Below are 12,831 nucleotides of genomic sequence, written 5' to 3' on the forward strand. Positions count from 1 at the left end.
TACTTTATCTTTCTGCGTACAGTATTTTCTTGTTTCTCTTCCCATGGAAGGAGATGATAGAGGAGGAAAAAAAAAAATCCCACTCACTTTCTTTTAGGATCACCGATTTTCCATGTTTTGATAGAAATTGCTGAGAAATCATCATTTCCTCAGGCAGAGGTGACTGTTTGAAATGATGAACTACTTTTTTTTCTTTATCCACCTCTCCCTCTGTACTTGGTGGTTTTTGAGCATTCCAGCAGCGAACTGCTTCTGTTCTCCCGTGAACCCTTTCCCCCTGGAGGTGTAACTGTAAAGAACGTGTAACCAGCTCTAGCTCGCGTTTAGTGCGCCTGTAGGCTTTGTATCTGGAACTCGAATGTAGTTTGTCATTGTAAATGAGAGAAACGCGTGATTACCTTTGTAGTTAACCGACTGTACATGCTGTAAGGATTGTAAATACCGAACTTGATTAAACCTTTGTACGCTGTGAACGGCTTCCCGAGGCGGGGCGCGGCGGGGGCGGGACGCGGGACGCGGGGCGGGGCGGTGCCGCCCCCAGCATGGCGGCGATGGGCCGCGCGGGCCGGGGCTGGGGCCGGGGCTGGGGCTGGGCGCGCTCGCAGCCCTGCGCGCTGGCGCTGGCCGCCGCCCTGGCCGTTTGCGCCTTCTACTACCTGGGTGGCGGCGGGGAGACCTTCTCCAGCGCCACCCGCCGCCTCCGCGCCACGCCGCCCGCTCCGGCCCGCCGCCACCCGCAGCGCGGTGGCGGGGAGGAGGCGGCGGCGGCGGGCCGGGACCTGCACCTCCTGCTGATGTTCACCAAGGCGGAGCGCAGCCCGGCGCTGCGCGCCAAGGGGCAGGCGGCGCTGCGCTCGCTGCTGCGGCACGGCCGGCTGGGCGGCGGCGACGCGCTGCACCTCCACCTCGTCACCGAGGGCGCCAGCAGGGACATCGGCCTGGGCCTGCTGCGGGACCTGCTGCGCGGCGCTGCCTTCCGGCACCAGGTGCGACCGGGGGCGCGGGGAGCTGCGGGGGGACCCCGCTGCGGCCCTGCGCTCTGCCGCGGCCGCGGGGAGCCGAGCTCCGCGGCGCCGCGGTCCTGCCTTCGCCGCCCGTGCGCTGGGAAGCTTCGGCTGGTGGGTGCACCTCTGCCGGAGCATCTTCTGCGGCTCTCGCCTGCCTTCCTGCCCAGCGTCACCCGCCAGCGGGTTCTGAGTAACGTTAATCTCCCTGTAAACCTCTCCTCCTAACGGGAGCAGCAGTTTAGGGAAAAGAAACTTTCTCAGCTGAGCTCCCTGCAGAGGTGTTTGCTTGCCGCTGTGCTGGAGAAGGCTCCATCTCTCCCCAGTCTCATCCATCTTTTGAAGGGCTTGAGACCCCGTGCTCCTCTGCTGCCAGCTGGGAGGTGTCCTGGGGCAGCTCCGGGGTCATCTTACCGTGACCAGGTGGCTGTGTGGCCTGGGCAAGGCCTCCAGCAAACCACTTCTGCTGGAGAAGAGCGGTGTCTCTGAGCAGTGCTGCTCCTCTCCTGGAGACCCTGGTGTTAGCCCCCGTTCGGCGTCTCAGCAGGAGGCCCGTGTGTGCTTCAGTGTTGATGAGCACAAAGCTGCCGAGTAGGACTCAGTGCTTGTGTGCACGTGGCTTCCCAAGTGGTCCTGCGGGACTGTGATGAGAAGAGGCTGTCGCCCTGCTGCACTGGCTCTTAAGGGACTGTGAAGCTTGGGGGGTGGATGTTTATCCTGCTACCGAAACAGTTCCAGCTCCTAAAGTGTAGTCAATGCAATCTGTGCAAAGTCAGGCTTTCCTTCACGTTAAACAGGTGTCTGAGAATCATAGAATCATAGAATAGTTTGGATTGCAAGGGACCTCAAAGACCATCTAGTTCCAACCCCCCTGCCATGGGCAGGGACACCCTCCACTACACCAGGTTGCCCAAAGCCTCATCCAACCTGGCCTTGAACACTTCCAGGGATGGGGCATCCACAACTTCTCTAGGCAACCTGTTCCAGTGCCTCACCACCCTCAGAGTGAAAAATTTCTTCCTTATATCTAATCTAAATCTGCCCTCTTTCATTTTAAAGCCATTTCATTTCTCATCTTTCAGGTATTTTATATTAGCTGAACTCTGCTGGAAAAGCCTGAGATGTAACTAGAGATGTAACCTTAACACCGTTTGTACAAAGCATTTGTTGGTAAATAATCTCATCTCTCCTCGTTCTTAAACAGCATTTTACTAGTGCTGGTGCTCTCAGGCACATATCTGTGGTGAGTAACCTGCGCTATGCCACAGTGCTCAGCTGTCTGAAGGCTTCCACCCTGCTGCAGTGGGGTGGGCTAGTGGTGCCCCATGATGGTGCAGTGCAAATGTGCAGTGCCCAGCCTAGCTCAGGTTTGTGGTATCGTTTTCCCTGGAGCAGGTGGACCTCCGGGCCATCATGATGTGTGGGTCTCTCCCAGTCACCCCTCTGTGCGTGTGGTTGCCTTACTGCCCTCTGCTCCTCTCAGAAACCAAATTCCCCTGCAGGCAGCTTCTCCAGCAGGTCACGGGTGTGTGAGTTGTACGTTGCGGGAGATGGGGGCATGCATTGACATGTCTTCTGCAAGATGGGTCGCTGTCTGTCCGTAGGTGGTTGTGGACTGGTAATGCCTGACTAACATTTGGTGAGTAGGGCCTGCACCAGAACTGATCTCTTGGATGTGAGCAAGCGGTGTGGTCTGGAGGGCTCAGGTGAGATCTCACTGAGATCTGCTCAGTGGGACAGCTTCTTCCCTCTCCTGGCAGAGCCTGATGTGTCCTGGTTTCATTAGCTAGCCCGTGGTTGTCAGTACACTTCAGACCTCTCCAGTTCTCTGCTTTTAGGTAGAGAATTCCTAGAGAATAGAGGTTGTTGCCTGCTTCTAAGCATACAGCCTTGCCCTTAATACTGGGACAGTTTCTGATATGCCAGTAGGTGACAGTGCCTCTTTATTCTTGCTGTGTTTTACTTCATTCCTCCTCTTTATCACCAGGAAATGTCACTGTAACTTGGACCTTTGGTGCTGCTAAACTGTTGATCCTCAAACTGATGCTCAGGTAGCTCCAGCAGTAAGCCATCTTATTTTCATCCTGAGAGCTCTCCTTTCCTGGTTCGCATCGTGCCCCGAGAACACTCCTGGTTCTCACACTGTTTTACTAGACTGGGCCCAGAGGCTTGATAAAGAGCTCGGAGGGCAGCTTGAGCTGCCGACGCAGGATTGATGGCAACCCTGAACTTTACTTTTTCTTCATGAGGATGATTCGGGCTCTGCTTCTGGAGCTGTCCTTGCCCTCCTCTCCTATCAGAGCTGGGATCAGGTAGGTCCTCTGTTAGAGTGAAGCCCAGGAATCAGAAGACCTGGATCCCAACCCTTGGGGAACATCGTGGGCCAGCTCTCGTCTCTCCCTAAGGTACTTATTTGCCCTAAGGCAAATTCAGGTACTGACAAAATCTCCTGGAGACGGAAGCAGCCGGCTGCAGCCTGCCAGAGCAGCGTGCAGGTGGTGGGAGCAGGGGTACCGTGGGATGCTCCGTGGCGGGGTGTGTGGGAGCAGCTTAGGGGCAGGGCAGGGCAGAGCTGGGCTGTCACAGCCATTGGACTGTGGTGACATGGTGTCACCGGTCCCACAGTGCCTGTGCAGATGTGTCCCAGATGTGGAGCTGGGAGCACAGTGTGCCGATGGCAAGCAGCAGATGGAGCTGGTGCTCTGCGATGTGGTGCCTGCGTGGCTTTTTGGCGTGGGGTAGAGAGCAGCGAGGATGGAGGAAGTTGGCCAGGAAGCACTCGCGAGCAGCCATGCCGGAGGAAGAACTTGCCGCACGCCGGCACCCAGGCAGGTCTTGGCTTTCCCGCCCGTGCCTTGTCCTCCCAGCCCTGGCTTGCGGAGGTTCCGCTGGGCTTTTACCAGGGCTTTTATGCTCGTAGTTGCAGAGAGCGTGTCCTGTGCGCCGCAGGGTGATCTCTGCAGCGTCTCCTCCTTCCCAGTGAGCAGGAAGTGCCCGGGAGTGAGCCTGGACACATCTCAGCAGCTGATACTGTGCTTACAAAGAACCCCGACTCACCCCATTTCCTGCAGCTCTGGGCTGTGCAGTCTGACTCCTTGTGCTGATTCATATCGCGTATTTATTCCGTTATCCTCCGAGGGTAAAATTAACTGCATGCTCCACTTGCTGCTCTGCCTGGTTGCTTGTTTAGATCGGCCCCACAGAGGATGCTGCCAAACGCCGACTCCTCCGCGGGTCTGGTGCTGCGCGAAGACGCGCTGGGGTGAAGGTAACTGGACTGCCGTGACCCCACACCTGGAAGAGGGTTGCAAAGACACCTGGCACGAGAGAGAGGGAAAGTTAAAGAGAAAGAAAATGTGAAAAAAACCACAAATTTTTCTAGTGAATCAATCGAGAGGGTCTTTTCTCGGTGCAGGATGTGTGTTTATAAAACTGTGCTTGCACAGGAAACCCCTAGAACTTACTTTTCTTAATATCCTCAGCAAACGTGGTCGGATTTAGCTACGGGATTTACTGAAAGCTGCTACACAAATAAATAACGAAGTACAAAATTAGCAGCAGATAAACAAGCTGTGCTAAAGTCAGCAGTGGGGAGAGAAGCCTTCGCAGTCCTGGAGAGGCTGGCTGGCCTGTGGCTGCGGAAGGAAGATTCAGCTGGTCAGGAGTTTTCTTTGAAGAAGTGCCTAACCAAAGGGTGGGCAAAAGACACAAACTTTCCTCTGTTTTCTTTGGCAGGAGAGGGAAGGCAGATGATGCTGTGTCTGGAGTTTCAGGAGTGTTCTTCCCATGGTTTTTGTCCACTGGTGCTTGGCACTCTGCTCATTTCGGAGGTGACTGGAATTGGTCTGACTTTTTTTCCGCCTGCTCAGCTCTTTGCTCTGTGCTCTGCAGACCTCAGGCTGCCCTTGCTGGGTACCAAAGTGCGGTTACAGATGTTGTATTTCTCTTCCATGCCTCTCCAATCTGGCCAGACGAAGCTGCCACTGCTGAGCTGAGCTGGGAGCAAGCCGTCGCACGTCCCAGTGGCAGCAGTGCTGGTGGGGCTCAGCTCTGTGCACCTGGTGAATGGTGTCTTGCTGTGTTCGGTCACTTGGGATTGCTGCCGACAGCAGCGCTTGGTGCTGCCGATCTCCTCCCAGCTGTGCCGCTCTCCCGCCTGCTTCTGCAGCGGTGCTGGTGCTGAGCGTGATGGTGAAGCTGGCCGCGCCACTTGGCAGGGCTGGGGCCAGATGCTGCCGTAACGTTGCCGGTAACGGAGTTTCCTCCACTGTGGTGTTTTGGGGAAGGATTATGTATGCTGTGCTGTCTAAAGCCAGGTGTGGCTGCTGATGAGCTCTCTCAGTGCACTTTCCTGGTACATATTGTTCTGTGTTTTTCCTGCCATCCTCCTGCAGGCGCTTGGCCCCAAGCCCAGCAGCCGGGATGCCAGCAGCGTGGCCACCCCACTGAGGGACACGCTGGCTGCAGAGGCAGCGCGAGGGCTCTCGTACAGCGCCCGGCTGATAGCACAGGCCAGCATCGAGCCTTTGGCCAAGGGCGGGTGTGTGGAGTGCCCGCCCCAGGAGAGAGGGGCTGTGGTGTGACTGTCCTCCAGCAGTACCCCACCGTAGGCTCAGCTGTCGTGCTGGGGGTCAGGATGGGCACATCACCTTGCATCGTTCAGCATACTGCAGGTTGCACGAGCGGCTCCCAACCTCCAGCGAGCTCTGTGCTGTTGCGAGAGTGCTTTGAACTGGATAACGTTTTCCACAAGAAAGTGTGGGAGGAAGAAGCTCCAGACTGCCCACTGCTTCCGTCTCTGTGCCAGCTTGTCTGGGTGTCAGAGCAGCCCCTTGTGCATCCCATAGAGAGGATGGTCTGCACCAGCTCAGACTCCAGAGCTGCCTCTTCCTCTGAAGCACTTGACTTGCGCTTTTTAAAGAGAAAAAGCAGGCGAGTGCTCTGTTCTGCGTGTCTGAGTGTATAGCGCAGGGCTCCTTGCTCTTAAGCAGATGAAGATTTAGTTGGAAAAAGGAACAAAACTATAGCACCATTGAATAGTTTAGTTTGGAAGGGACCTACGGAGATCGTGGGGTTCAGTTCCCTGCTGAAGGCAGGGCCAGCTTGGGGAAGCATCTTGATATCTCTCAAACAAGGGATATAGGCTCCCCTTTCCAAAATTCAAGTACTGCTGCAAAGTTGTGTCCTCGCCAGCCTTCAGTTCCCACTGGACGCTTCCTGCCTGCCCTGGCCTGGAGAAGGCTGCACGACCTTGAGTCTCCACGTTCAAGTTCCTGCATTTCCCCTTATCTGCACCAGGGTCATGCCTCTCGTCTCTCTTAATTACCCTGGAAATCCCTCCTGCTATCTTGCATGATTCAGTGACCTGTGTCCTCTGTGCATATAACGAGCATCAGGCTGCATGAAAGTTCCTGTTCCTCAGACTTTGACCAAAATTAATTACAAGCTTGTAAAATTTCAGTAGCTGACAAGGTACATCTGCAGTTGCTCCTGTTTCTGGCCCTTAGCCACAACGTGCGCGGCGTGCCGAGGCCGCTGCTGGTGCATGGGCTTCGGCAGGGCTGAGGAGTGCGGAGCATTGCTGGCTGAGCATGAACAAAGCTCTGGCACAAGCGGGCTGAGCTCCATCTAGAGAAGATGCTCGGCTCCGCTATAACTGCTGATGTTTGGATTTTCACCAGCATGCTGTGGCCTGTCCTCCCTTTCCCCCTCCAGCCCTGGTGGGACGTGCTGCAGAGCCTGTCTCCATGCCAGGCTGAGGTTCAGGAAATCCGGGCTGCGTCCCTGGCCCTGTCACAGCATGCCTCTAGCAGAGAGCGAGTCTTGCTGCTCAGGGTGAGTGACGTGGTCTGGCTTGCCTCAAAACAGCAGGACACCAGGAGTGAACAGTCACCTCTTCTGATGGACTCCATATGGGAGACCAGATACGTGGTTGCATTAGGCAGTGGGAACAGACCAGAAAAAAAAACCAAAACAAAACCAAAAACCATTGAACAGACTTGATTGTATGAGTGGATTTGAGTCTCCCTCAGCCCATCTCACGTTTATGAAATGGTTGTAAAAATCCTTCCCTCCTTTCCCCGATGCCTTAGCTGGCTCTCGTGGCTGGGGCCGGGGCAGTTGGGCCCCTTTGTGCAGCTGCAGGGCCAACCTGCAGTGTTTGTGCTTTAACAGCCTCCCCACTCCGCCACCCGCTCCGTGCCGGTGCAGGCTGAGCAAAGGCTGCCAGCGCTGGGACAGTCCCCAGAGGCAGCAGCTGAGAGGGTGTTTCTGGTGTCTCTCCTAGGTAATAGTCCATGATGTGAATGAGCTGACAGAAAAGCTGTTTCCAATTGTCGAAGCCATGCAGAAACACTTCAGCGCAGGATCAGGGACCTACTACAGTGACTCAATCTTCTTCTTGTCAGTTGCAATGCATCGCATCATGCCCAAAGGTAAGCCTCCGCTGAGCTGCTGCAGCAGCTGCTTCTGGCAACGCAGGATCTCTTTTTCTTCTGCACCAAGATGTTATCCATTTGTATTTGAAATGCAAAAAAAGTTAACAAACTTTTGGGGTTGGCTCCCAAGCTTCTGCTCCTTCCTGCAGTGATGGATCCTTTGGTCCAAGACCGCCCACATCCAGGTCTCCACTGGTGGGAGCAGCAGGAGGTTATCCGTGCCGCACGGCAGCTGGCCCTGCCCTCATGCCCTGAGATGGTAGGAGAGGCAAGATAGGAGCAAGTGTGCTTGCCGTGTGTTTGTTCACAGCGCCCTGCCCCATGGCGTGTCAGCAGAAAGAGGTGCCTCATGTTGGTGGCGCAGCTGCCTGGCTGCGTGCTAGCAAACGTCAGCAGAGAGCGGTTGTTGAGCCTTTCCTCTTGGCTTCAGTGAGCTCTTGGAAAGCTTTGCTGATTAGCAGCCACTGATCACTTAAGTTTCCTTATTGGGCCTTCGCTCTGCTCTTATTGAGTGCAGGAACAACAATAAATCTGCAGGAAAACAAGGCAGCTGGCAAAGAGGCCTTGGCTCAGTTGTTGCCATGTTTTCCTTCCCTGGCTGCACGTGGGTGCTTCTCCCAGGACCGATGTGCTCTCTAGCCTCGGACTGGTCTCATGAGGAGGGTGTTGTATCCCTGGACTCCAAACCCCTTCCCCAGAACTCCCCCAGCCCTGCTGGTCCCTTCCCAGCACTGCCCTGCTGGCCTCACGCACCAGTGAGGGCAGCATCCTCTCTTGGGCCAGCTGCTGGCCACATTCCTTCCCTGTGCCATGGCAGGGTGCAGGTGGCAGTGGTGGCAGGGAGTCCCAGAGTCCTGCCTGGCCGTACACCTGCCCCGGGAGGAGAGGTGACCCACCTCTTGAAGCTGCTTGTGAATGGCACATGGTGGTGGCCCGTATCCACACGTGTGTGTTGCTGAAATAGCTGTTCCCATGGCTAGCACTGCCAGCACCGGCAGCTTCCTCGGCATCTGGAGCCTCTGTGCAGCCATAACATTCCCTGCAGACTTCCTGCCACAGATCTCAGGCGCAGTCTTGCTCTTGCTGGGACGTGAGTGGGTGCAACTACCCTGTGTCCCTGCTGAGCCCTGTCCCAGTTTGGGTCTGCCCAGTAGCTCCTGCCTTTGCACTGGTTTGTGAGACTTCCTCTGGACATGCCCCTGTCTGGGGGGCACAGCCATCCCACGTTAGCTCGTTAAGCGGTGGGGCAGTGGTGTTTAATTTGTGCAGGCAGGCGTTAGGGAAGAGCAGGCAGGGAGGTGGGCTGCTTCGTCCCCGCCGGGGGCTGTGGGGCAAGGCAGCCCTGAGGGTCCCATCCAGCCCCCCGCGATTGTTACTCTGTGGTCTCTGTACTTGACTCTCCATTAGACTTGGGTAATTTTTTCTTGTCAGGTGATGTCTGCGTTGCGAGTGCTTTGAAGCCCGCTGAATACAAATGGCGGCATTAATGCTGGCTAATTCACTCGTCGCGATTCCCTACCCTGTCTTTACCATGTGCTAAAGATATCTGTGTCGTGCTGCCTGCCAGCAAGAAGCGGCTCAGTCCGAAATACCTTTTCTCAGTTCATCAACCCGCCGGCTGTCTCATCTCTTGGAAAGCTTGTTTGCTCTCCCTCAGCCTGACAGCGCTTTCGACGGTCTGTTTGGGGCACAGGAAGTTTAAAGAGGCATTTTTACAGTTTCATGAGCTTAGTGTTTGTTTCAGAAGCTGCTAGTAAAGATGATTTATATTTCCCTTCCAAGGGAGGTCAGATTTACTGTGCTGGGTGCCTGGTGATTTATGGGGCTGGCGGGGCTCCCCGGCCCTGTCCCTGCTTCCCAGCGCAGCTGGCACTGGTCGGGAGGCAGCAGGGAGGGCGGCAGCTCTGCTGCCCGCTTGCAGGCTTCTGGGTGGCGTGGGAGTGGCACGGGGCTCCTGCCGCTCTCCTGGCTCTGACAAACCATGCTCTGCTGGCCTGAAGAAAACACTTTGCTAAGGTGGATGTGAAAAGACTAAACCTTTCTTTTCAGACAGTATTAGCATTTTTCCTGGAGCGTTTCTGTGCCATTCCACCTGCCCTGAATGCTGCGTCTTTTTGTGCACCTTTGCAGGCACATCTGGTTCCATAGTGTTAGCACCATTTTTTTGCGGAAGCCAAATTTAACTGGAAGCTTAAGCATGCTCCAGCAGAAATGAAGGCCCTGAGCTGAATATTAAACTCTCTTGTGTATTTGTTTGCATTTATGTTAATCAGTCTATAGAGTTTTTTTCAATAGCTAGCAACCTTTGCATTAAAGTTGTCTGGCTTTAGTTTCCCAAATTTATCATTTTTTGAAGGGAGGCATTTCTGTAGTATCCTGACCTAGTGATTTGTTTGGAACCTTGGGGTTGTGATGAGACATTGACTTTGCAAACCAATGACACTGAAAACTGAACACCAGGGTTGTTGTTTTTTTTAAAAAGAGACTTTTGTGGAGCATGTGCTGGCTGTGTGCATGTTGCACTGAAAATAAATGGGTTTTGCCACTCAGCTGCTCTGTCTTTCGCTGTTGCTTGGGATCCTTGCCCAAAAAACTTCAGATCTAAAACCCGCAGTTGCCAGACTATAATGTAACAGCTTCTTAGCTGGTGTAAATCATGGAACTCTCTTGCCTTAAATGTCTTACATCAGTGGAGTTAATCTGATTTAAACCAGCTGGGGACTTGGTATGCAGCGTGCAGAGTGCAGACTGCATAACTCTTGTCTGTGCTTGAGGCTCATAAATCCCGTTTTAATGTGGTGTGGCCAGGCCTGAGGAGCTGGAGGAGGGCTCGATGCATTGCAAAGGTTCTGCAAGGGAGAAGTGATGGGAAAGTTACACAGAGAGAGGACGAGCCTTCCAGTGGTCTCCCTGGCCTCAGACTCTGAACAGGACAATTTCTCCAGCTTATTATCGACAGCTGTACTGATTATTAAGCATAGACCGGATTATAATGATGTTTGTCCAAGCTGCCTGTTAATGACCAATTTCCAAGTCTCTTGGAGTTTGATGCTGCTTGCAGCAGGTTCCAGCTGCTGGCTCCAGCTTGGTCTGCCATGAAGCTGATATCAGCCTTTGCCTGCACTGGGAGTCCTGACCTGGAGACAGCAGCCTCTGTGAGCATCAGCTTATGCCTTTCCCACCGAGTGGAGCTGGAGGGAGGGCAAAGACTGGGGAGGAGATGTGTTGGAGCGAGCATGAGCTGCTCTTGGCCTTCTCAGGGCACCTTGTCTGTGCCAAGGCCAGGCACCCGGAGCACTCCTGCTGCTGGCTGTGGAGGTGGAGAGTGTGGGAGCCAGGGGAATGGGTTAAGCATGGAGGTATCGGGAAAATAGTCTGTTTGCTGGAAAAACACCTTGACAGTTTGTCTTCTTCTAGTGCGTTTGTGTAAAAGCAGGCAGGCAGCGTCCTGAAAACGTTGTCTGTTGCATTTGTAGGTGTGCATGCGTGAGGGTTTGCCATTGCAGCTGCAACGTTTGAATCCAATGTTCGAATCCATAATGCAGGATTGCCCAGGTCGGGCTGTGTTTGCCCACAGGGTGCCAGGTGACTGCTCGCGATGTTTCCCCTCGACAGCGCCTGTGTGCGGTGAGTTACAGTGCACCGATCCTGCATCATAGGATGAACAAAGAAACGTGCATCAGAGGTCTGTAAGGTGGAGCCCGGCAGAGGGAGATGAGGAAGCATCACCTCCACTTCATCCTTCTGTCAGCTGCAGAGTGATTCCTGGTGCACAGTGCAGCTATCTGCAAAATTCAGTGACTTATAATGTAATAAATGAGCATTTTGAGAGTGCGTCACTCCTGGCCCTTTCCTGCTGGCTGGTCGTTGCTGAGCCCCACCACATCAGAGGTGTGTGGAGATGCAGCGGGTTGGGAGAGTGCTGGGAGGAGAGCGCCTGTGTCCCAGATGCTCCAGGCCTGATTGTGCATTATCCAAGTGGAGATGTTGTGAAGAGGCACAGAAAATAGGGGTCTGTGGTGGAGTCATGGGAGAGGGCCCCAGAGCCATTTGCTCCCAAGCCAATTCCCACTGGATGCTGCGGTAGCTGAAGGGTTTATTTTCTGGCCAAAATCTTTACAGAGATTACAAAATCTTTACAGAGGTGGAGAGAGCGTTAATAGTTTCTGGTGTGCTCTCATAACCTCCCTCCCTGCTTCATGCCGCAGCCACGTGAAAAACAGCCAGATTCCTTCCCCAGCCTGTCTCTGGGCTGTGCTCGCTCATGTCAGACCCTGCGATGAGAAGAGGCTGGAGTGATGGATTCGCGAGCAGTAGGGAGAGTGGTGCCAGCCATTGTTCCTTGCTGGGGCAAGCCTGTTGTGCCGTGGGAGTTGTTTTCGTGTTGCTTTTTGGGAGCAGGCAACAACGGACCTCCAGATAAGCCCACCCCAGGTAAACGCTGGAGGCTGTGGCCTTGTAGCAGGGGTCCTTGCCTGCTGAAATGAGATGCTAACCCTGTCCGTCTGCCTGCAGGACGTGCCTCTCCTGGCAGCAGAGTCCCCAGCCCAGCCCTGCTGCAGAGGAGCCATTGGGAAGGGCTGCTGCAGTGAGGGGGACACGGATGCTGGTTGGCAGATGCCTGGCAGCCCCCGGGTGCTTCGGCATGACAGAGGCCCCTTCCCCGTGGCAATGCTGCCGCTGGGGTCCGGCACGACCTGCAGCCCCCAGGGGTGGTGTCACTTCTCATCATTTCCGCTGGCTGCACCTCGCTGCAGTGCCGCCATCGATTATTTTTGGATGTCCCAGATCTGTCAGGCTGGGGCAGGCGCGTGCGGCTGTTTCCCCCCTCCCCACGGAGCGGTGGGGTCTCAGTGCCTGGTGCTAGGGGTGGGTGCTGCTCTCCCCGTCCCCAGCCAGCCCCACTCCCCCGTCCTCAAAGAGTGAAAGGAAGCTGCTGGGGGTCACCCGGCATTGATGCCGGGGGCTGCTCTCCCCCGTGGCCTTGCTTGCCACTGCTGTAGCTCGTTATAGCTTAGCAGGAAGAAACAAGGACAAAGTCTGCCTGCAGGCCTCCAGCCCCTTCCCCACCATGTGCAGTTACTTGGGATGTGAGCTCATCTACCTTAATGCATTTATGTTCCTGTATCTCTTTTTGGTTTCTCTTTCCATCTCGCCCACTCGTTACTTCACAGCTTTCCATCCACACTGCTTTATAATTTATGGCAACCTGGAATTAAACCTTATTTTGTCTGATTATAAGGTTTCCTGCTGCTCTTCCTGCAGCTCCAAAAAGTGTCTTCACACTCCTCCCCCAGCGGCACCATATATTAAATATATTGCAAGCAGCACTCCCAGCTCCATCCTGAAAGCTGTCATGTGCTCAGTGACTGCCTTGGAGTCCAGCTAAG

General features: G+C 54.8%; 1 protein-coding gene across 1 annotated transcript in view; it reads left to right on the forward strand.

Moving 5' to 3' along the window:
- Window positions 1–542: 542 nt before the first annotated feature.
- XXYLT1 (xyloside xylosyltransferase 1) overlaps window positions 543–12,831 on the forward strand; it is a 34,355-nt gene continuing 22,066 nt past the window's right edge. Inside the window, exons 1-2 of the mRNA XM_086618448.1 lie at window positions 543–986; window positions 7,291–7,438. Of these exons, the coding sequence (XP_086474574.1) occupies window positions 543–986; window positions 7,291–7,438 (592 nt within the window). The remainder of the gene's footprint in view (window positions 987–7,290; window positions 7,439–12,831) is intronic.

Source organism: Tauraco erythrolophus, chromosome 11, assembly GCF_009769465.1.
Source record: "Tauraco erythrolophus isolate bTauEry1 chromosome 11, bTauEry1.pri, whole genome shotgun sequence".
NCBI lineage: Eukaryota > Metazoa > Chordata > Aves > Musophagiformes > Musophagidae > Tauraco > Tauraco erythrolophus.